General features: G+C 42.4%; 1 protein-coding gene across 1 annotated transcript in view; it reads right to left on the reverse strand.

Annotated features, from left to right (window-relative positions):
* Window positions 1–7,944, reverse strand: part of OTC (ornithine transcarbamylase) — a 119,670-nt gene extending 111,726 nt beyond the window's left edge. The window contains exon 1 of the mRNA XM_040423787.1: window positions 7,804–7,944. Within this exon, the coding sequence (XP_040279721.1) occupies window positions 7,804–7,877 (74 nt within the window). The 5' untranslated portion in view covers window positions 7,878–7,944. The remainder of the gene's footprint in view (window positions 1–7,803) is intronic.
* Between the last annotated feature and the right edge of the window lie 15,408 nt (window positions 7,945–23,352).

The following is a 23,352-nucleotide window of genomic DNA, read 5'->3' on the forward strand; positions in this document are numbered from 1 at the left end:
TAAGGAAAAGCCAGAGTGTGCCACTGTAAAAAAAAAAAAGCTGTGAGGTTTATGCAATATAAATCGTTAGTAGATAAGTAGATAATATATTGATGCTTTATAAACACACGTTTTTTCTAATGTCTACCTCATTATGAATTGTAGCTAAACAGTGGTTTGAAGAATACAAATAAAGTAGACATAACCACGTGTTTATCAGCGGTGAGTAAGTAGTTGCTTACTTCTGTATAACAAGTAGAAGCTAAAGGGATCAAAGTTCCATCCTTAGAAACTGATGACCTTCCAAAAGCACCCACACATGGCAAACCAGTCCACCTACTCAATGAGTGAGAAAGCATGGGTAATAATTTACTTAGGCCACTTTGGACTTGTCTCTGGAGGGCGATGAATGCACTGGTTCAATTAACACCCATACTTTTCGCAAAGAAACCGCAGGTAATACAACTCTCCATGCGGCATCTTGTCATCCACCCCATGTTGCTAAAAATATCCCCAAGGGTGAGTTTATCCGCATCAGACGAAACTGCACTCAGGATGCAACATGCCGCATGGAGATGCAATCTGCTGCCTTCCGCCTTTCCATGAGGCAATATTCCCAGCACAGTTTAGTATGCGCCCAGAAGGAAGCCCTGTCTAGATCCAGACAATCATTATTATTCACCCACCACAATCGCACACGTCGCTCTGTGAACTGAGATCAGTCACGGCATTCCCGCCTGCCTGTTTTTGTCACTACCTATAGTGCACAATACTCGCAGATCTGCAACATAGTAAAAAAACATTTATCTGTACTTTCAACAGATGATCAATGGCGCAGTGTCTTGAAGGGTGGCATCTTGTGCTCAGCCCGTAGAGCGCCCACACTGGGCAACAGACTCTGCCCCTCTTTGTATTCTGAGGGGGCACGAGCTTCTCCAGTGTGGTTGCGGTTTCTCGGAAGCTACAAATGTGGGCATAAAATCTGTACGTGTTGCTCTTATATGCGACCTGGCAAGGAAATTTTTTCCTATGCCATGAATCAATGTTTTTCTATCAAACAATACATCAACTGTAACACCACTCATGTGGTGTATTGTATTTTGTGTACTCTCTGTTCCCTCCAGTACATTGGTTGCACCACCAATGGTCTTAAGGTTAGACTGTGCAGGCACATCTCTGACATTCCTCATTCACATGCCAGGAATGTGTCTGCGGTCAGCCTGCATTTTTCAGTGATGCATGGTGGTAATACAGAGGGTTTAATAGTGCAAGGCTTGGAAAAGGGTTACTCCACCACCTAGGGGTGGTAATTACAAGAAGAAGCTTCTGAATCGTGAGTCCTTTTGGATTTTTAAAATGGGGTCCACTACACCAAGTGGACTCAATTAAAAACACGACTTGATATTACACTATTAAATTTTTGATCCATGACTTGTGTGTGTTCTTTTGTTTTAATTAACCATGCTTTTTAGCACATGTTGTCACCTGCTTTTAAGTCATGAGTAAGGATCGCTACTGTCTCTGATCCGAAACGCGTAGACTGGACTGTAACTGGCTTTTAACTGCACTAAAAAATAAAGGTAACATTTTAACCGAGCTGCGGTTCCTGGCGTGGTCCGTTCTTGGTGTGACAGGGTTTGAGCACGCCTATACCTTCTTTTTGCCTACATGGCCCCACAGCTCTGCAACTGCATGTCAACAAAGGTCCAGAACAGAACCAGGGAAATAAGGAAATAGATTTATTTCTACCTAAAATTTGCTTAGCTTATGTATATATTGCAGACTACCATATTTACCATGCTTTATTAATTTATGTACATAACTGGGACAACACCTTTAAGAAAAATACGCTTTATGTCACTGTGCAAATTATTGTCCTATTTCTATTTGACCTTCATATAAAGTATCACAATTGGTCACCATTGGTAAGGAAAAGTCAGAGTGTGCCACTGTAAAAAAAAAAAGCTGTGAGGATCATGCAATATAAATCGTTAGTAGATAATATATTGATGCTTTATAAACACACGCTTTTTCTAATGTCTACCTCATTATGAATTTTAGCTAAACAGTGCTTTGAGGAATACAAATAAAGTAGACATAACCACGTGTTTATGAGCGGTGAGTAAGTAGTTGCTTACTTCTGTATAACAAGTAGAAGCTAAAGGGATCAAAGTTCCATCCTTAGAAACTGATGACCTTCCAAAAGCACCCCATATAAAATAATGGCCCTCAATACTGGTGGGGGGGTTAGGGCGCACTGCCCATTAATGATTTTAATAGTGGGGGGAGTGGGGGGGGCGCACTGCTGCCCGGCGGCACCCGACCTCTGACACCTGGGGTTAACCTGAGGGGTTAATTGAGTGGATCACAGTGCCCTGTCAGAGGTCATGTGCCGCCAGGCAGCAGGGGGCCAGTATGTATGCGCCTGTTGGTATACTCTAACTCCAAGCGTCCCCATCACCATGGGAACGCCTCTGTGTTAGAATATATCATCGGATTTGAGTTTTCACGATCTAACTCAGATCCGATGGTATATTCTAACCACCAGGCGTTCCCATGGTGACGGGGACGCTTGTGGGGAGGCGTATGCCTGACTCATTGACCACAAGCATTTTAAGCAGGGAGGAATCATTTGTTCAGATGTAAAAAATGACGAAATATTCTATATAACGAATATATAGCAGTATATTCGTAATATTCGCGAATTATCAAAGTTGCGATATTTGTGATTAATATTCTCTATTCGAATATTCGCGCTCAACACTATTGACCACCTGCACTAAACTCCAAACAGGACAAGTGCAGATGACAGGAGCAGTGTATCTCAATGGAGGAGACATCACATGGTAGTGATTTGCCTGGTCACATGACCCTCCATCAGCAGCCATTTTATGGACCATACCTCTGTGTGGACAGTACAAAAGATGTTGTGTATCTTACGAAATACAGAAAATGATGCAGAATTTCAACAAAGCCTATATTAGTACGTGTCATATAATTGTCTTATATACACATTGGTCAACAATAACCAGAAAGTGGCCAACCGCTTTAACTTGAAATTAATTAATTGAATTAAGATCTGATTAAGGACTGCAATGCACTGGTACTCACAGTGTGCCTGCTGTCTGCTGACGCGGACCCCTTCACGTGCATTAACTACATTTTGTGGTGTGGAGGCACAGACAGAAATCCCACGCCTCCGTTCTGCACCGCACCTTATCTTCCGGATTGAGGACCCATTTAAGTGAATGGGTCCGCATCTGTGATACGTGTCTGTGATGCGCACATGGTGCAGAATTTCAACAAAGGCTATATTAGTAAGTGTTGTATAATTATCTTATTTACACATTGGTGAACAATAACCGAGTGGCAAACCCCTTTAACTTTTATGGGAAACTTTTTTTTTTTTTTATATTGCATTTGTCATTGAATGATCATGATCAACTTCAGATCATGAAAGGTTTTTTTTTTTCTTTAAAGGGAATCTGTCACCAGTTTTATGGTGTCCTAACTAAGGGCAACATAAATTCACCTTAGCGAAATGCTGGGTCACTTTCTTTAATTGACCCAGTCATTTTACTAAAATCTTGTACGGAACTGCCTCATGAATGCCGATGAGTCCTGAATATTCATGAGTTCCTAATTTTCTCGGCCCCCTGCTGCTAATTCAATTGGGAAACAAAAAACTGTTAATCAGTGGCAGAGGGCGGAGCCATAAGCTCATGAATGTGCATGTGCTGAAGATGTTAGAACCTAGTAGCATAAAACTGGTGACGGATTCCCTTTAAAGTGTAACCGTCAAGTTTTCATAAAAAAAATCTATTTTAGCATATGTTACTGCTGCAGCAGCATTATGCATAAAGCAATCCATAGTTTCTTCACATACCACTGCTTTCCTTAAGTTTTTCCCTTAGTTACGGCTGTTTAAACATTTACAATATGAGGACCTTCTCAAGATGGCTCCCCTGCCAGTTCTCTGAGCCAAAACTGCTTTCCCTCACTTCACATACACAATTGCTGTCACGGATGTGCTGAGACATACGGACGTCCTGGCGACAGTGAGTGGCAGGAGATCTGTGAGACTGGCAACACGTGGTTTGATTTGACAGGTTTTCCTTGTGGATCAATAGGTGTCTGTGTTGTTTCTGGTAATGGCCACACCCCTTTCCTCCAGGTGTTGCTTATGTGTTTATTTAACCTTCCTTATTTATAGTTGCGTCTCCCACTATGCTGTGCGGTTTATAGCTTCTGTGTCTGTGGATTGTTTGTGGTTGGATCTCGGCCAAGTTCCTGGTGCTTCCATAGCCTTTTTAAAGTTAAGTCTTTCCTTTCCCTTTTGTATTTTGTTTGGGTTCTTTGTGTTGCATTTTCCTATTGTTTGTATTAGGCCTGAAGTAGACTCCTGTTCATCCTTCCTTTTGGAGGAACAGGTAGTCTATTCCCTGCCATTAGTACCAGGGTCCTATACGGCTAGATAGGACTCTAGATATTCCTGCGTATGAACTCCCCTACCTTTGGGGACTGTCCATAGTCAGAAGTCAGTCATGATTTTGGTTAGGGTTTTCACTAGGAGGTGTCCATCTTCCTTCCCTAGTTCTCAGGCCTGATTCCCTGTTTTCCCCTTCCCTCCTATGCTCGGTGTGGTGTTTCCCTCCCACACCGAAGCGTGACACTTGCTGTAGCCAGCAGCTCCCTGCCAGCCAATCAGATTGGATTACTGAGAGACACGCCTTCTCACTCTGAAGCCTAATGCAGGCATGTAGTGTGAAGGACCGTCCCTCTGTCTTCTAATTAGCCGGAGACAGACAAGCCCTAGCAACTGTCTTTTAAGGGAGCAATGGAAAGGGACAGGGGACATTAATGAAAGCTGTTATTATAAGGTAATTACAGATCTTTTGACAATCATTGACAGACTAACTCAGGCATACAGGGAGTGCAGAATTATTAGGCAAGTTGTATTTTTGAGGATTAATTTTATTATTGAACAACAACCATGTTCTCAATGAACCCAAAAAACTCATTAATATCAAAGCTGAATATTTTTGGAAGTGGTTTTTAGTTTGTTTTTAGTTTTAGCTATTTTAGGGGGATATCTGTGTGTGCAGGTGACTATTACTGTGCATAATTATTAGGCAACTTAACAAAAAACTAATATATACCCATTTCAATTATTTATTTTTACCAGTGAAACCAATATAACATCTCAACCTTCACAAATATACATTTCTGACATTCAAAAACAAAACAAAAACAAATCAGTGACCAATATAGCCACCTTTCTTTGCAAGGACACTCAAAAGCCTGCCATCCATGGATTCTGTCAGTGTTTTGATCTGTTCACCATCAACATTACGTGCAGCAGCAACCACAGCCTCCCAGACACTGTTCAGAGAGGTGTACTGTTTTCCCTCCTTGTAAATCTCACATTTGATGATGGACCACAGGTTCTCAATGGGGTTCAGATCAGGTGAACAAGGAGGCCATGTGATTAGATTTTCTTCTTTTATACCCTTTCTTGCCAGCCACGCTGTGGAGTACTTGGACGCGTGTGATGGAGCATTGTCCTGCATGAAAATCATGTTTTTCTTGAAGGATGCAGACTTCTTCCTGTACCACTGCTTGAAGAAGGTGTCTTCCAGAAACTGGCAGTAGGACTGGGAGTTGAGCTTGACTCCATCCTCAACCCGAAAAGGCCCCACAAGCTCATCTTTGATGATACCAGCCCAAACCAGTACTCCACCTCCACCTTGCTGGCGTCTGAGTCGGACTGGAGCTCTCTGCCCTTTACCAATCCAGCCACGGGCCCATCCATCTGGCCCATCAAGACTCACTCTCATTTCATCAGTCCATAAAACCTTAGAAAAATCAGTCTTGAGATATTTCTTGGCCCAGTCTTGACGTTTCAGCTTGTGTGTCTTGTTCAGTGGTGGTCGTCTTTCAGCCTTTCTTACCTTGGCCATGTCTCTGAGTATTGCACACCTTGTGCTTTTGGGCACTCCAGTGATGTTGCAGCTCTGAAATATGGCCAAACTGGTGGCAAGTGGCATCTTGGCAGCTGCACGCTTGACTTTTCTCAGTTCATGGGCAGTTATTTTGCGCCTTGGTTTTTCCACACGCTTCTTGCGACCCTGTTGACTATTTTGAATGAAACGCTTGATTGTTCGATGATCACGCTTCAGAAGCTTTGCAATTTTAAGAGTGCTGCATCCCTCTGCAAGATATCTCACTATTTTTGACTTTTCTGAGCCTGTCAAGTCCTTCTTTTGACCCATTTTGCCAAAGGAAAGGAAGTTGCCTAATAATTATGCACACCTAATATAGGGTGTTGACGTCATTAGACCACACCCCTTCTCATTACAGAGATGCACATCACCTAATATGCTTAATTGGTAGTAGGCTTTCGAGCCTATACAGCTTGGAGTAAGACAACATGCATAAAGAGGATGATGTGGTCAAAATACTCATTTGCCTAATAATTCTGCACGCAGTGTACATGTCTAGCTCTAATAAACTAGCAAATAAAATAAAAATATGACTGTTACAATGTAAGGTAATCCATCAGCAGTTAAGACCATGCTAAAATGCTGCCAACACTAGGTAGAGGCTAGGGAGAGCACTACAAATCTTTTTTGTCAAGCTTTTTTTTTTCATTTGGAGTAGTGAGAATATGAACTTTTGTTCTGCTAGATTCTGCTTCTACAACTGCCCAGGATACAGAGCTCTCTGCACTGAACTGCTTCATAGCCTCTGCCATTGCTCTGAGTGACAGATGAAGCATCCAACCAGGAGACTACTACAGCTGTCACTCAGAGCAGGGGGAAGGGGTTGTAAAGCAGTAGAATGCAGAGAGCACTTCACAGTGAAGCTCCACTTTCAGAGGAGGCATCTGTCAGCAGATTTGTACCTATGAAGCTGGCTGACCTGTTATACAGTGATGCCCATAATTATTCATACCCCTGTCAAATTTGGACTTAAAGTTACTTTTATTCAACCAGCAAGTAATTTTTTGACGGGAAATTACATAGGTGTCAGTTTTGGATCAGTGGTAACATGGACCGTGTTCAATCCGTGTTTTCTCCCGTGACAGATTTGTGTTGGGTCCGTGTGTCCGTTTTTTGCTGTCAGTGTTGCATCCGTGTTACACTAACGTGCAACAGCTCAATTTTTTTTTTCAAAGAATCTCTTGTTAATGATCCGTGAAACATGGATGCAACACGGATGGCATCAGTGGTTTTCACGGACCCATATCCTATAATGGGCGTGATGGATCTGTGAACACGGACAAAATAGAGCATGCAAATAGAGCATGCATCCGTGGTAAAAAAACGGACCCACTGACCGCGCTGAAACACTGATGTGTGAATACACACATTAAAATGAATAGGGACGTGTGCTGTCCTTTGAGAACACGTACAGCACACGTCCGTGAAACACTGACGTCTGCATGAGGCTTAATAGTCGCGCTATTCCTGAGAAAATGTCCACAAAAGGTATGTTTGTACTGCTCTCCCCAAGCCCTACCTAGTGCTCTCAGCAGTTTAGCATAGTCAAAACTGCTGACCAGTTCCCTTTAATTGTTGGCTTATCAGCTCTTATGTATGTTAAGGCCATTGACCAGCAATTGTCACAGCGAGTGACAACCCAAAAGCCCCATATTTATGTCCAAGGTTGTCATCCACGATTCATGGCATAATGAGGCACTCTCAGCCCACATCGCAGACAAGTACCTACAGTCTATATTAAAAAGTTTTGAGTTACATTGAAATGTAATAATAAAATAGATTTGCAATATTGGAAAAAACACATTTTAGCATAGTAACTTACTGTAAATGACGAACAAAGGACTTATTGGTTTGTCCCCAGGCGGCACTGAGCATGGTCTTCAGGTGGTGTAGCATTTTGTGTTACCTGCAGGATGGCCAGGTTGTATGTACTCTACTGTGGATGTGTGGACTCTGCTGATGTCCTTATGAAAGACAGCAGTGATTTCCCAATTGATCAAAGGGTCACCTCAGTACTGGACTGTGACAGAAACCGTATGCTCAATCAGGTTGTGTAATATTTATCTTCTTTGTATTAACCTGAAATGGATTTTGCTTTTAAAGGGGATGTCTCATCTTAGCAAAATGGCATTTATCATGTAGATAACTTTAATACAAGGCACTTACTAATGTATTGTCTCCTTTGCTGGGTTTACAGCTACAACGCAGATACAAGGAGGCTGGGAGGGGAGCTGCTGTGTCTGCATGCCTATGTGTGCTCCCTCGGTCCCAGAGAGATCAATGCATTTTCCTATAGTGTACAAGCGCGACCACCGCTGCTGGATTGCAAGGTGGTCGTAACCCCTGGATACAAGCCGTGTATAATGTGATGGAAAAATGAATCAAGCCAGGAAAGGAAGCAATATGGACAATCACAATACATTAGTAAGCGCCTTGTATTAACTTTATTCACACAGCATTAAAAACATTGCTTTATGGCAGCCCCATGGGCCACAGACACAATGGTCAGGAGGGGACCTCATTGACTTCTATAGGAGAGCTTTCTCAGCATGCTCTGTGACCTGTGCAGAGGTCATTGTACAAGGAAAGAATAGATAAGCTTTCACAATTACCTATTATGAATGGTATATCCTGTCTTATCTATACACAGAGGTGATATCATTATAGGCAGGATTAGAATGAAAGATAAGCAGGTAACTGGAGTAAAGTGATTTGTACAGACCAAGAAGTAGCGCTTTGGTTTTATGGTTTTTGTTTAAATATAGATATTGACATGGAAAAAAAAATAACATCAACAAAAAATTCTTAAAAAATATATTAAACATATATATGTGATTTAAATAATAGGTCATTTTCAGATGACACATTCGTTTTACATGTTTTTTAATTAATTGAATATTCACTCTCACCAATAATCTATGGGACCATGAGACCAACATTGGCATAGTAGAACATCTGACCAGAAGAGGGCCACTTTTACTGATCTGCTTGCTACCTGACTTGTCTCCTGATACTGAACCGGAAATATTTTGGGCAGGTTATCCAAATTATATAGTGCTAGCTATTACTAGTTATGTATATTCAGTATGTTGCTACATATAGAAATTTCCCTAAGGTGGGAGTTGGGGATGGAGAATAACCTATATTTAGTGCAATCACATTTTTAAGTATACCTGCAATGTTCTGAAATAATTCTTAAATCTCAGGCCTGGGCTATATGGCGACTTACTGTAGCACAACTGATTGATTTTACCAAGGGAGCTACAGCTCCAGTCCAAAGCAATACATTGGGTTGCATGCAATTTTATTGATTGGGATGTCACTTTGTTAAAATCAATTGTTAAAAATAACTGATTCGGCTGAAAGCTAACTCAACCACTGAAGCTCGTACACATGCATGCTTGCATTGACTGAGCCAGGGTTGCCAAATTTCCGGAAAGTCTGTAAAAAAAGCCGACTTTTTCCTGTGTCCGTGAAAAAAAAGTGATGTGTCCGTGATGTTTTTTGAGGCTAGTGGTACTTGACTAGATTATTTTGGTGGTAAGAACTCATTACCAGCATTTACTGTGAGCTGTAAAATCATGGTAATTATCAGTATATTGAGCTGTAGTTTTTATTATTCATTATGGTTTTCCAATTTGTCCGTAAAATATCTTGTCTGTCTGTGATTTTGGGATAATTTGTCAGGAAAAAATAAAAATTCTGATTGGCAACCCTGGGCAGCTTGCACATATTAAGGGCTCATGCACACGACCGTATGGCGTTTTCAGTGTTTTGCAGGCCATTTTTAATGGATCCGTTTTTTGTTTCAGCAGTTTTTCCGGTTTAGTTCCGTTTTTCCATTCCGTTTTTCAGTATGGCATATACAGTATACAGTAATTACATAGGAAAAGTTGGGCTAGGCATGACATTTTTTATAGATGGTTCCGCAAAAATGGAACGGATATGGAAGACATACGGAGTACATTCCGTATGTGTTCTGTTTTTTTTGCGGACCCATTGACTTTAATGGAGCCACGGAACGTGATTTGCGGGCAATAATAGGGCATGTTCTATCTTTCAGCGGAAATACGGAAAAAGGAATGCACACGGAGTAACTTCCGTTTTTTTTTGCAGAACCATTGAAATGAATGGTTCCGTATACGGACCATATACGGAACGCAAAAACGGCCCGTATACGGAATGCAAAAAACTTTCGTGTGCATGAGAAGCTAGGCTTGAGAAGTCTAGGCTTGACAAAGGCTGTGTATCAGCCGAAACGTTGCCATGTGTATTGCTGCTTTGAAGTCCAAATAAAAGTCGATGATGTGAGATGCTGCTGATACCGTCTGCATTTATCTATATATTCCGGCCGTTGGATCCAGGGCCATTGGTGAGGCTGTTGCATCTATTAGGATACATCAACAAGGACCGAGTGGTGCTGCTTCTACACTTTGTTTATTGCTATCCTGAGGATAGGTCATTGGTTATAACTTTAGGAGAGCTGTACATAAACAAATGCCCACAAACCTCAATGAACTGAAACAAGGTTGTAAAGAAGAATGGGCCAAAATTCCTCCAGAACGATGTGAGAGACTGATAAAGTGACATGGAAATGGATTACTTCAAGTTATTGCTGCTAAAGGTGATCCTAGGTGCTATTGACTCATAGGGTACTCTTAGTTTTTCACACATGGCTTTTCCATTTTGTTGAATAAATAATTAATAAAACACTGGAATCTGCTCATCTGAGGCTGCATTTACTGACTTTCCGCACATGCTATGGACCAGATGTTTTTTTAATTATATCCTGATACTTACAGTAGAATTCAAAGAGGGTGTCCCTTGTTTTTCACATGACTGTATATGATTACTAAATCGATTGCTGAAAAAGTCTACACAGCTGACTATTCAAATTGTAGTTTCCTACTTCTCCAAAGTATTCACAAATGTATCTGTATTTTACCACACACTAAACATATCCATTATTATCTGCAGAAGCACTGCATTCTTGGTTAGGTTTTCAGGATATTTCGGACTAGACATGGATGGGCTTATACATCTTTAAACATCTAATCCCCCATTGTCTAGCTGTTTCCCTTCTGTACCTATTTTGAAAGATGAGCAGCGAACCCCATGGAAAATAAGCGTCTTATTATCATAGCAACTGCATAGTGTCGAGCTGCATGCAAGGTCTTTCTTTTTCGTCTAAAACTTCAGAGTTCCTGGATTAGTTTCTTAGTTGCTATGGCATCAATTTAAAATTGGTCATTACAAGACTTCCTATAGGTCACTGAGCACATAATTGATTCAAGTACTACCACAGGAATTGTGTGGTAAAGACAGAAAAATTCAGTACTGTCCTTCCAAGATCGTACAGTTGAAGGACAACCATAACTTTTTATTAAAATAGCTCATACCAATTCATAGCCTAAGGCCTTGTTCACACTTTACTTCTTCACAGACAGCACACATATTAATTGACTTTTAAAGCCTTATTCACATTTCTGTTTTTCACTGACTTGTGCTATCTGCATTTTCCGCGGACAGCACACGTACCCGTTGTTTGTTTCACAACAGTGGTTTTCCACAGACCATGGGTCAGTGAAATAAATCATGGAACAAACACTGCCATTGAAGTCTATGGGTCTGTGAAGAACCACTGGGACAACACAGATGACAACCATGTTTGGTCCATTTTTAACTGACCTCAGGTAGGAGATGCTCTGGAATTTAATTTTCACCTGAGCAGTGTCCATGGAAACAGATGACATGCGGAGGGCAGAAAACAGACACATGGACCAAACAGGGTTCCTTCACGGACATCTTCAAGGATGAAACACTGACAGATTTGTGAAAGAGGCCTTATGTGCTTGTTCACACATCAGTGGTTTTCCATTGACTGTGGCTCAGTGGAAAAATCATGGACAGATGCACCACTTTGGTCCATGATGCAGGCTAAACCCATTGAAGTCTATGGGTCCGTGAAAACCACTGACACAACACAGATGGCCTTTGTCTTCTGTCAGTGGTTTTCCACAAACCATTGGTGATACAATAAGGCCTCTTTCACACGGGCGTCGTGTGTGAGGGCCAGATAGGATATGGGTGCTTCGAGGTTTTTCCGCGCGAGTGCAAAGGGGTTTAATGCGTTTTGCACACGCGTGAGAAAAATTGGCATGTTTGGTACCCAGAACCGAACCCGGACTTCTTCACAGAAGTTCGGCTTTGGGATCGGTGTTGTTTAGGTTTTATTATTTTCCCTTATAACATGGCTATAAGGGAAAATAATAGCATTGTTAATACAGAATAGAAAGTAAATTAGGGATGGAGGGGTTAAAAAAATTAAATTAAATTAAACTCACCTCATCCACTTGTTTGCGCAGCCCGGCTTCTCTACTTTCTTCTTCTTTGAGGACCTGGGAGAAAAGGACCTTTGGTGACGTCACTGCGCTCATCACATGGTCCATCACATGATCCATCACCATGGTGATGGGCCATGCCATGGCCATGTGATGGCTCCGTGCTCATCACATGGTCCATCACCATGGTGATGGACCATGTGATGAGCGCAGTGACGTCACCAAAAGTCCTTTTCTCCCAGGTCCTCAAAGAAGAAGAAAGAAGATAAGCCGGGCTGCACGAACAAGTGGATGAGGTGAGTTTAATTTTTAGTTAATTTTTTAACCCCTCCATCCCTAATGTACTTAGCATTCTGTATTAAGAATGCTATTATTTTCCCTTATAACCATGTTATAAGGGAAAATAATGAAGATCAGGTCCCCATCCCTATAGTCTCCTAGCAACCATGCGTGAAAATCGCAATCGCGATTTTCACGCAGCCCCATTCACTTCTATGGGGCCTGCATTGCGTGAAAAACGCACAATATAGAGCTTGCTGCGATTTTCACGCAACGCACAAGTGATGCATGAAAATCACCGCTCATGTGCACAGCCCCATAGAAATTAATAGGTCCGGATTCAGTGCGGGTGCAATGTGTTCACCTCGCCCGTGTGAAAGAGGCCTAAGTTTTCAGCTGAGCAGTGTTCGTGGAATAGCAATGACACATGAAAGGCAAAAAACTGACACACAGACGCAACACGGATTCTTCACAAACATCTTCACAGATAAAACACAGGCAGATTTTCCATGAACGTCAAACGGAAATGTGAACAAGGCCTCGGTCTTGTTCATAGTACTCAGAAATTCGAAAATCTAGGAGCTATCTCCTTAATGAATTGGTAAAGTTGTTGTGTATGTCTTTGCAGCGACACTGCAGCTCCAAGGAACACTGAATTTGCTTTGAAGGTCTCACAGACCTATCTGTATAACAAGCTCTACACTGCTAATATCTGCTGCTCAGTCCCTGAAGAGCCTGCGTACGTGATATGTCACATTCTCCAGCTCCACATAAATAATGTACGTGGAAATATTTTCAGACCTCTACTTTTCTTGGCCATTTACAAATTTTCCTTGGTCTGTGCAGATCAGACATCGCTCTATTCCTCTACACAACTATGTGCATAGTCATTTGTATTCTGTTTCAGGTGCTGCTATTGTAGGAGGTGAGCATCATAAAAAGCTTAGTAAGGGTCTCACTTTCCTTTTCATTGACCAAAAAAAGGTGGAACACTTTTGAGGGTCCTTGTTATCTGTATGTTGGGTCAACTGCATCAGAGTAAAAGATGAAACATGGAAAACCATGTAACCATATTTGCATTTCAATAGCATGACTTTTTTATTTTTCTATCAACATAGTCATGTGAAAGTGTGCATTTTTTTTGCATGGTTAGTTATATTTTTTAACGGCATAGTTTCGGGGTACATCTACTGTATTGTATCATTTTATACATATTTGAAGTGATGGCTTAAAAAACACAGCAATTCAGTGTTTTGTTTTCATTGGTGGCATTTTGGGGTTCATACCACTTTTATTGTTTTTATTATGTTTTTATTTTGAAAGGAGGAATTAATAATTAATTTGATAGATTAAAACAGCATCTCTCTTAAACTACCCCTTACACGCCCATGTTTGGTTTGACCGAGCATGCATGTGTTCAGAATAGGGAAAGCTACTTACAAATGCCTTTATTTATGTAAAAAGGAAAAAAAAACTATACATAATTCATGTATCTAAAGGGGTTATCTCACTTCAGCAAGTGCCATTTATCATGTAGAGAAAGTTAATACACGGCACTTGCTAACATATTGTGATTATCCATATTGCCTCCTTTGCTGGATAGACTCATTTTTCCATCACATTATATACTTCTCATTTCCCTGGTGTAAGAAGGTACAAGGAATCATCGTGGATGATAGGTATGTGTCACTGAGGTTCCTGGCCTCGCTGGAGTAAGAGACAGTTTTCATGTGTCAGCAGCAGTTGCTGTTTGACACTTTGCTATTTAGTATGGCTGTAAATAGCTGATCCAGGGCGGCTCTTACTGGGAGTAGTCAAAGTGCTGGGTGGGCGACTACTCCCCACGTTCCAGGCCGGGTTTTTTCAGGCCTATAAAAAACAGCCAGCAGTGTCAGGTGTGGGGAATTATCTCTCTCTGACATTGGATCTCTGGAAATCTCTGTACCTGGATCTGAGCCTTGTGCCAGGCTGGAGGCCTGAATCCGGGAGGACTGCTCTGTTCTGAGCTATGCCGGTCGGGTGTGGATTAACACCCAGGACAAAAGGTGACTGTTTTGTTTTTGAGCTATCTGGGTGTGAACTAACACCAATATTTCAAATGAACTGTCGTACTGTGTACTTGCAACAAGTGTGAATAAACACTAAAGTTTTTGAGTTATAAACTGGTCTTTGCCTCTATATTGCTTCCACTTGTTCTGCAGCGGGGGCTGTGCTTGCACACTATAGGAAAAAGCGCCGGCCTATGTGCGTTCCTATGGTCCTGGCCACCAGAGAGGCCAATGATTTTTTTCTGTAGTGTGCAAGTACGGCCACTGATGCTGGATAGCAGGGTGGTCGTAACCATGGAAACGATCAGTGCATAATGTGATGGCAAAATGAATCCAGCCACCAAAGGAAGCAATATGGATAATAACAATACATTAGTAAGTGCCTTGTATTAACTTTCTCTACATGCTAAATGCCACTTTGCTGAAGTGAGACCACCCCAACAACATGAATTATGTATATATTTTTTTCTTTTTACATAAAGACATTTTTAAGCAGCTGTCCCTATTCTGAACACATGCATGCTCGATCAAGCCAAACATGCACGTGTAAGTAGTAGCTTAGGAGTGATGGCAGAATGTACAGCCAGCATTACTGTTTACTGAGCTTGTGATGTACTGTACACATGAGACATGATCAACACCCATCTCATTATCTTAGGAGAAAAAGATTACAGTGAACATATCACCAGTATTATAAAACTAGAGAAGGAAAACAAAAATCATAAAATAGATTATGGGGATAGCTCAGCTCCTCCGCTAACCCTTTTCCGCCATGCACAGTGACCTGAAAATGGCACAGAGCATGCCCGCAACTCCTTCCCATCTAAAGGAATGAAACCGTTCCAACTTAGGCTTCTCATTTTAATATACTTTAATTAACAAAATACATTAGGTGATTTATTCCACATAAGGGGAACCTGGTGCAGTCACTGTAATAGAGTGTTGTGCTCAAATATACAGGAACGTTTTGTAGGAGTACATGGTGGAACCATAGCTGCCAGTTATGTGGACAGTATTTGACATTTTTAGAAACTCTTTAGCTGGGGCAGTGGAACTGGAACCATTGGGGTATTGGGTGTGTCTTATGAGGGACCACTTACTATGGGAACAATGTGACAATTAATGACTTGTGAGCATTTAAAAAATCTGCCACGTCGTCATGTCTATATGTTGGGGCTGTGGAAGTTATTTTTGATATCAGTTTTATGTATGTTACGGGCAAAATATGAAATCCAGACATTCTAGGTAAATTCATTCTGACACTGACATTACATACTTTTCACAGATTTATACCTAGGATTATATAATAGACAGCACTTTAATTAATTGAGATCTGTGAGACGCAAACTAATTAAAAGTATAATAGACAACAGATAATACTGTAGTATTTTATTAATAGTCTTATAAATTTGAATTACATTTTTAAATGAATAAAACATTTTTTAGCACAAAACATTTCTTAAGCCCGGTTCATATCTGCATCGGAGTCTCCGTTAGGGCCCTCGGTCAAAGATTCAGTTAAACAATCCAGAGAAAATAGAGCAGCACAGGCTTTATTTCATTCTGTAAAATTCCAGACTTCCTAATGGAAACCTGATGGAGCTTATTATAGTCAAAGTGTACTATTCGCATTGTCATATAATGGATCCAATACTTGTTTTTTCTCATTTGTCTGTTCTTGGAATGTAAAAGTTGGTAAATGCAGCCTTAGTTAGGCACTTTTCTTACACATGAACTGGTATTGGGTTCTTAAACCAAATGAAAATATTCCGTTTTTTTAACAAATTTTAACTTGTGTGTCACAGTGTGCTCCCTCAGGTTGTTGCTCCCTGGGTTTGGTGCTGTGAATATGTAATGTGAAGGAAGCATAACAAATACATCCTTCTCTACTGAATGTGAAAAACAGACAACAGCATATCCAGCAGCAGCTTGTACAAATTTCTCCACCCAGATAATGAGATATGATGGCTGGCAATGTGGCAGAACATGACACTCAGAAGTTTGCTATCGGAAAATGTCTCTCTCTTGATTCCCTTCCTTATAGCTTTACTCTGGCACTTGTAACTGTAGATGTCCACTGTATGATGCAGCCTTCTACCTATGCCTGTCCTGAACTGCGGTGGTGGTGTCTTAGCATGTTTCTCCTCACCGTGCAGTGGAGTGTGTATAGCTTGATTGCTTGATCACTCTGCTGACACAAATATGCAGTAGTTAACAGATCTTTTGTAGCTTGGGACCCTGCAGTCTCTCTGGGGTAGTGTTCCTCCTAGATGAGCTGCAGCTGGGGTCCTCATGGCCAGGGGGAGCAGAACCTGGATCATAGGCTCCCTCACTTCTCACTATGAATGACTCTAACTAGCTCTGCCTCTCCCTTGGCAGGAAGTTGGACCAGCCCAGTCATGGCGTCCATTCACACGTCCGCAAGTGTTTTACGGTCCGTAAATTGCGGATCTGCAAAACATGGACACTGGCCATGTACGTTCCGCATTTTGCAGACCGCACATGGCCGGCACTGTGATAGAAATGCCTATTCTTGACCATGGCTGCGGACAAGAATAGGACATGCTCCATCTTTTTTGCGGGGCCGCGGAACAGAAGTGCAGATGCAGACATGCACATGGTGTGCTGTCTGCATCTTGAGCAGCCCCATTGAAATGAATGGGTCCGCAGAACAGATGCGGACCCATTCATGTTGATGTGTGAATGGACCCTTAGCAAGAGGGGAGGAATGGGATGGTAAGTTCCATTCCTGTTGCCAAACACTGCCAACCATACCCCATCTGCTGGTGAGAAAAGTGTACAGCATGACATTACATTACAAACCATTTACAATAGTAGTACCCCCAAGTCTGGGGTACTACACAAGTCCTTTTACTTGTCCCAACTTCCTCATAGATTAAATTGTTGTTTGAATTTTTGACTAGTTTTCTACTCTCTAATGTCTCAATTTGTTTGTTCCCGTGCCCTGTGATTGTAAAGCGCAGAATATGTTGGAGCTATGAAAATAAAGATTATTATAATTTTTAGAAAGTCTCTATTTAATGACCAGTGTGGTTGAACAGAAGTTTAAAAAAATAATGTTGGAAGTGAAATGAATAGAAGTCCATGGAAATAATGAACAACTAGAGATTACTGGGGATGATAACATAATTTCTCCGTGGCTAACTACCACCCAAGCTTCTGAGCTTCAATGACTGATCAGAGCTAATGGACAGGAAACATTTTAAACATTAAAAGGTGCTTTTAGCCTTTCTCCCTGGCAGGGAATGATTCATTGTTTCTTTCAGAGCAGTTCTTCACTTGGAATGACAGGCCAGTAATATATCTATGTGATTTATGGTAAATCCTTGCAAACCCTTCTGTTCAGCAAAAAATCAGCACAGAGAAAGGAAACATCTAACTTTTAACACAAAAAAGTTGAGAACTGTGTAAATCCATAGCTTTACTTGGTCACGCGTTACTGTTTCTGACTGGTGTCAAGTAGTGTAATGAAAAGGCTTGCATTAGATTAGAGAAAAATGGCCGCCTTTTTATCTAGACACAAAGCCATTATTATCCATAGTTTGAGACTGGTATTTCAGCTTAATCACATTCAATCTACAATACCAGGTACAGGCTATAGACAACAGGTTGCACTGTTTCTGGAAAACAAAATTAGACAATTTTTTTTTATCTACCCCTTTAAAAGGTTATTCTCATCTCTGTCAACAGAGGTGCTTGATAAAGACTCGTAGAGTCGAAACGTTGCTTGTCTGGTGGTAATGAAACACAATAACAGTTTTTGAAGACATTGGAGTGCCGCGGTTCTTTTCTACATATTTTTTGTATTGGGAGTCCATTGGGCCGGGACTCAACGCTGCTGGCACCACCACTAAATGGACGTTCTGAGAAAGTATCAGTAAGTAGTGCTGTCTTACCTACTACGTTTTCTAATCTCTGTCAATAGGACATATCCTAAATGTATAATTGGTGCAGGTCCCAGCTCTGGAAAAAGCACCTATGTTGAGAATGGTAATTCCTCCTGATAAAGTGGTCACTGACAGCCACATCCAAGTGCATAGGGGAGCAGACGGGATACGCCTTGAGAGACCCTTGTCCTGGTATAGGTGCAGGTCCCAGAGGTGGGTGAAGGACTTTTTGTCAGGTCGAAAGCCGGCATTTATGGCAAAGCGGCAGGATCACTGTTGGATCCTATTTTAGTCAATAGGGATCCAGTGGTGTGCAATTGTGTCCGGTCATGCCAGATATGGTAAACTCCGGTAATCTTTTCTGGCAGAGGAGTTTATGTGAAAAGAAAAAAGACTGGTACCGTATTAGCCAGTAGCCATTATAAGGTAACATACCTGAAAGACTCTTAGGGAGTCATTTATTATGAGATATATGCCAATTTTTGGCATATATCTGGTGCAGTTTGCAGAGTAAATGTTATTTGCACCCCAATCTGTGACTTTTCTCCGCTCATGCCAGGTCTTTTAAAAGGGGCCTGGCATGGGTGGGGAAGAGGGTGGGCCGTTTTAGTATTAGAAAATTTTCAAAATCTATTTAGAAATAGATTTAGAAATAGATTTAGACCAGTGGGGATGAGCCAAAGTCATGTAGAGGCCAGCGCTTCTACATAACTTCAGCGTATCCACCGCCAGTGCAGATGTTATTAAGACCTGCATCTAAAACGACAGTCTTAATAAATGACCCCCTTTTATTATTTCTGTTAATGAGAGCAATAAAACATGCTGTATTGCCAAACACAACTAACATTACCATCTATTAGATTCTTATGTTGATGACTTATCCTCAGGATGGCCGTCCAGAACTCTGACCCCTGCCGATCAGCCGATCGTGAGTAGCTGTGGAACGGGAAATAGGCACAGGAACTACACGGCTCCGTCCACTGTATAATGGACAGAGATGGTTACTGCGGCACTGCTTTCATTCACTTCAACTGGAGTAACCAGCTCAGTCCACTACACATTGGAGAGAGCTGTGTAGTTCTTGTGCCTGATTTCAGTGGTACTCTAGAACATCTGATCCGTGGGGGTGCAGGGTGTCGGACCCCCGTTGATCAGGTATCAATTTTAAGTATGTTGCAGCTACTGCATGGCATCATATTTACTTGGGCCCAGTCCTCCCAAATAAAAAAAAATCTTCTGTTTTATGTAACAGTACAGTAAATCTCTGCTCCAATACCAGAAGCCAGCATAAGTCTGCTGCTCTGTGCTGTGCTGATAGCAACTTTCTCTTGTAACCATTCACAATAAATAAATGTATTTTTACTGTAAGGTGCAATGAGCCTTCCCAAGCTCATTCCCTGCCTGAGTGACTTCATTGTAGTACCACCCATGGAAATCAGAATTATTTCATTAGAACAGGCATTTTGGGAAGGAAACCCCACCTCTCACTCGTTTGACCTTGGACACTGTCTGCTAAACCGAAGTATTTGTAAAAAACAAGGCTGAAGTCACTTGACTGTTCTTTATTAGAACAATATGCAAATTGTTGAGAAACGATGCATGAAGGATGGCTGCGCCACGTGACTGATTGAGTGTGTAGGACCACTATTGTTACATGCTTCATTGAGCCTAGATTGTTAACTCCAGGCGGTGTAGAAAGCCATTATTTTAGAGTTGTGGCACGGTTATGTAACCATATCACTTTAGCTTTTCTGGGTCCCCAATTAACTTTTCTGTTCATTTCAGAGATGAGAAAATTAAAAGTTGGAATTCATCATTATTCTATTATTTCATGTTATATTAAAGTACATCTCCAGCTACTGCTATACAGTTTCATCTGGGGATATCTAGCAGTATCCTGAACTAACACTCACTGTAAAAACAAATGATTTTTCTAACTTTTCATTCCATGGCTGCTGTATTATTTCAGGAATTGCACTGAATTTATTTGTGTAGTCCAGCTAACAGCCACAGAAAGTTGCAGAGGAGACTTTGAATGTATATGGAGCCCCGGTGACTATAACGGAATGAGGCTAGTTTCCCACTAGCGCTAAAATCTTCATCGTATAGCCAGATACTACCTTTTCTGGCTGGAGCCAATTGACTATAAGAGGACCCATCAGGGATCTGGCCTGTTTCAGGCATTAGTGCCAGAATTTGCCTGGACAAAAACCACAACTTGCAGTGATATCTGTCTGGCTAAATCCTGGTACTAATCCCCAAAACAGGCCAGATCCTTGCCGGGTCCCATTATAACCAATGCTCGGGCTCTAAGGGCTCTTTCACACTTGCGTTGTTCTGTTCCGGCATAGAGTTCCGTCGTCGGGGCTCTATGCCGGAAGAATCCTGATCAGGATTATCCCCATGCATTCTGAATGGAGAGAAATCCGTTCAGGATGCATCAGGATGTCTTCAGTTCCGGACCGGAACGTTTTTTGGCCGGAGAAAATACCGCAGCATGCTGCGCTTTTTGCTCCGGTCAAAAATCCTGAACACTTGCCGCAAGGCCGGATCCGGAATTAATGCCCATTGAAAGGCATTAATCCGGATCCGGCCTTAAGCTAAACGTCGTTTCGGCGCATTAACGGATCCGACGTTTAGCTTTTTCTGAATGGTTACCATGGCTGCCAGGACGCTAAAGTCCTGTTTGCCATGGTAAAGTGTAGTGGGGAGTGGGGGAGCAGTGTACTTACCGTCCGTGTGGCTCCCGGGGCACTTCAGAGTGACGTCAGGGCGCCCCACGCGCATGGATGACGTGATCGCATGGATCACGTCATCCATGCGCATGGGGCGCTCTGACGTCATTCTGGAGCGCCCCGGGAGCCGCACGGACGGTAAGTATACTGCTCCGCCGCTCCCCACTACTACTATGGCAACCAGGACTTTAATACCATCCTGGCTGCCATAGTAACACTGAACGCATTTTGAAGACGGATCAGTCTTCAAATGCTTTCAGTTCACTTGCGGTGTTACGGATCCGGCGGGCACTTCCGGCAAATGGAGTACATGATGGATTCGGACAACGCAAGTGTGAAAGAGGCCTTACCAGCTATGCTAAATACGATGAACTGTGTCCGGCGGTTCCTCTGCTGGAACAGCCTGCTAGAAGATTTAGCGTTAGTAAGAAACTAGCCTTAGATTGACATGTTTACAGATTTTGTTGTACATGTTAAAAAAGAGTAGACATGTCCTACTGTCCTAGTAGTGAATAGAGAACTTATCTTTCTCCTAAGATACTGTCTGATCCAGGAGGAAACTGAATGCTATCGTAAAACATTGCTTTATTGCAGTCAGATAATGAAGTCAACAGATTAGAGTTTAGATTAGTAGAAGTAACATCCATTGGCAGATGTACAAGTCATGAAACAGAAATGTGAATTGAACATAAACTGTCAGTGAGGAAATAAGGCAGTCCATGGACACCCATGGTAGGGTCAGCAGGGCCATGAAAGTAAGGCCTCATGCACACAACCGTTTTTTTTTGCGGTCCGCAAAAACGGGGTCCGTAGGTCCGTGATCCGTGTCCATTTTTTCTTCCGTGGGTCTTCCTTGATTTTTGGAGGATCCACGGACATGAAGGAAAAAGTCGTTTTGGTGTCCGCCTGGCCGTGCGGAGCCAAACGGATCCGTCCTGAATTACAATGCAAGTCAATAGGGACGGATCCGTTTGACGTTGACACAATATGGTGCAATTGCAAACGGATCCGTCCCCCATTGACTTTCAATGTAAAGTCAGGAGTCCCTATTATACCATCGGATCAGAGTTTTCTCCAATCCGATGGTATATTTTAACTTGAAGCATCCCCATCACCATGGGAACGCCTCTATGTTAGAATATACCATCGGATTTGAGTTAGATCGTGAAAACTCATATCCGACAGTATATTCTAACACAGAGGCGTTCCCATAGTGATGGGGACGCTTCAAGTTAGAATATACTACGAACTGTGTACATGACTGCCCCCTGCTGCCTGGCAGCACCCGATCTCTTACAGGGGGCTGTGATCCGCACAATTAACCCCTCAGGTGCCGCACCGGCCGGGCGCTCCTCCTACTGGTAAGTGAAAGGTCTGTGCGGCGCATTGCTTATAGCACAGACCTGTCACTTACCAGTAGGAGGAGCGCCCGGCCGGTCACAGACATCGCAGGTAAGTATAATGCTTCTAAAAATTGCTAAGTAACCATGGCAACCAGGACGGCAGTAGCATCCTGGTTGCCATGGTTACCGATCGGAGCCCCAGCAATTAAACTGGGACTCCGATCGGAACTCTCCGCTGCCACCAATGATAGGGGGGGATTTTAATTAGGAAGGGGAGGGAGGGGGGGGGCCGCACTGGCCACCAATGAATGTACAGTAATACAGGGGAGGGAGGGGGGCCCACTGGCCACCAATGAATGTACAGTAATACAGGGGAGGGAGGGGAGGCCCACTGGCCACCAATGAATGTACAGTAATACAGGGGAGGGAGGGGGCTGCACTGGCCACCAATGAATGTAATACAGGGGAGGGAGGGGGGGCACACTGGCCACCAATGAATTTAAAACTGGGGAGGGAGGGGGGTGTGCCCCCTTCTGCCTGGCAGCACCTGATCTCTTACAGGGGGCTATGATACACACAATTAACCCCTCAGGTGCAGCACCTGAGGGGTTAATTGTGCGGATCACAGCCCCCTGTGGGAGATCGGATGCTGCCAGGCAGCAGGGGGCAGTCATGTACACAGTTCTTAGTACAGGGAGTGCAGAATTATTAGGCAAG

The sequence above is a fragment of the Bufo bufo genome, chromosome 3 (assembly GCF_905171765.1).
Source record: "Bufo bufo chromosome 3, aBufBuf1.1, whole genome shotgun sequence".
NCBI classification, from domain to species: domain Eukaryota; kingdom Metazoa; phylum Chordata; class Amphibia; order Anura; family Bufonidae; genus Bufo; species Bufo bufo.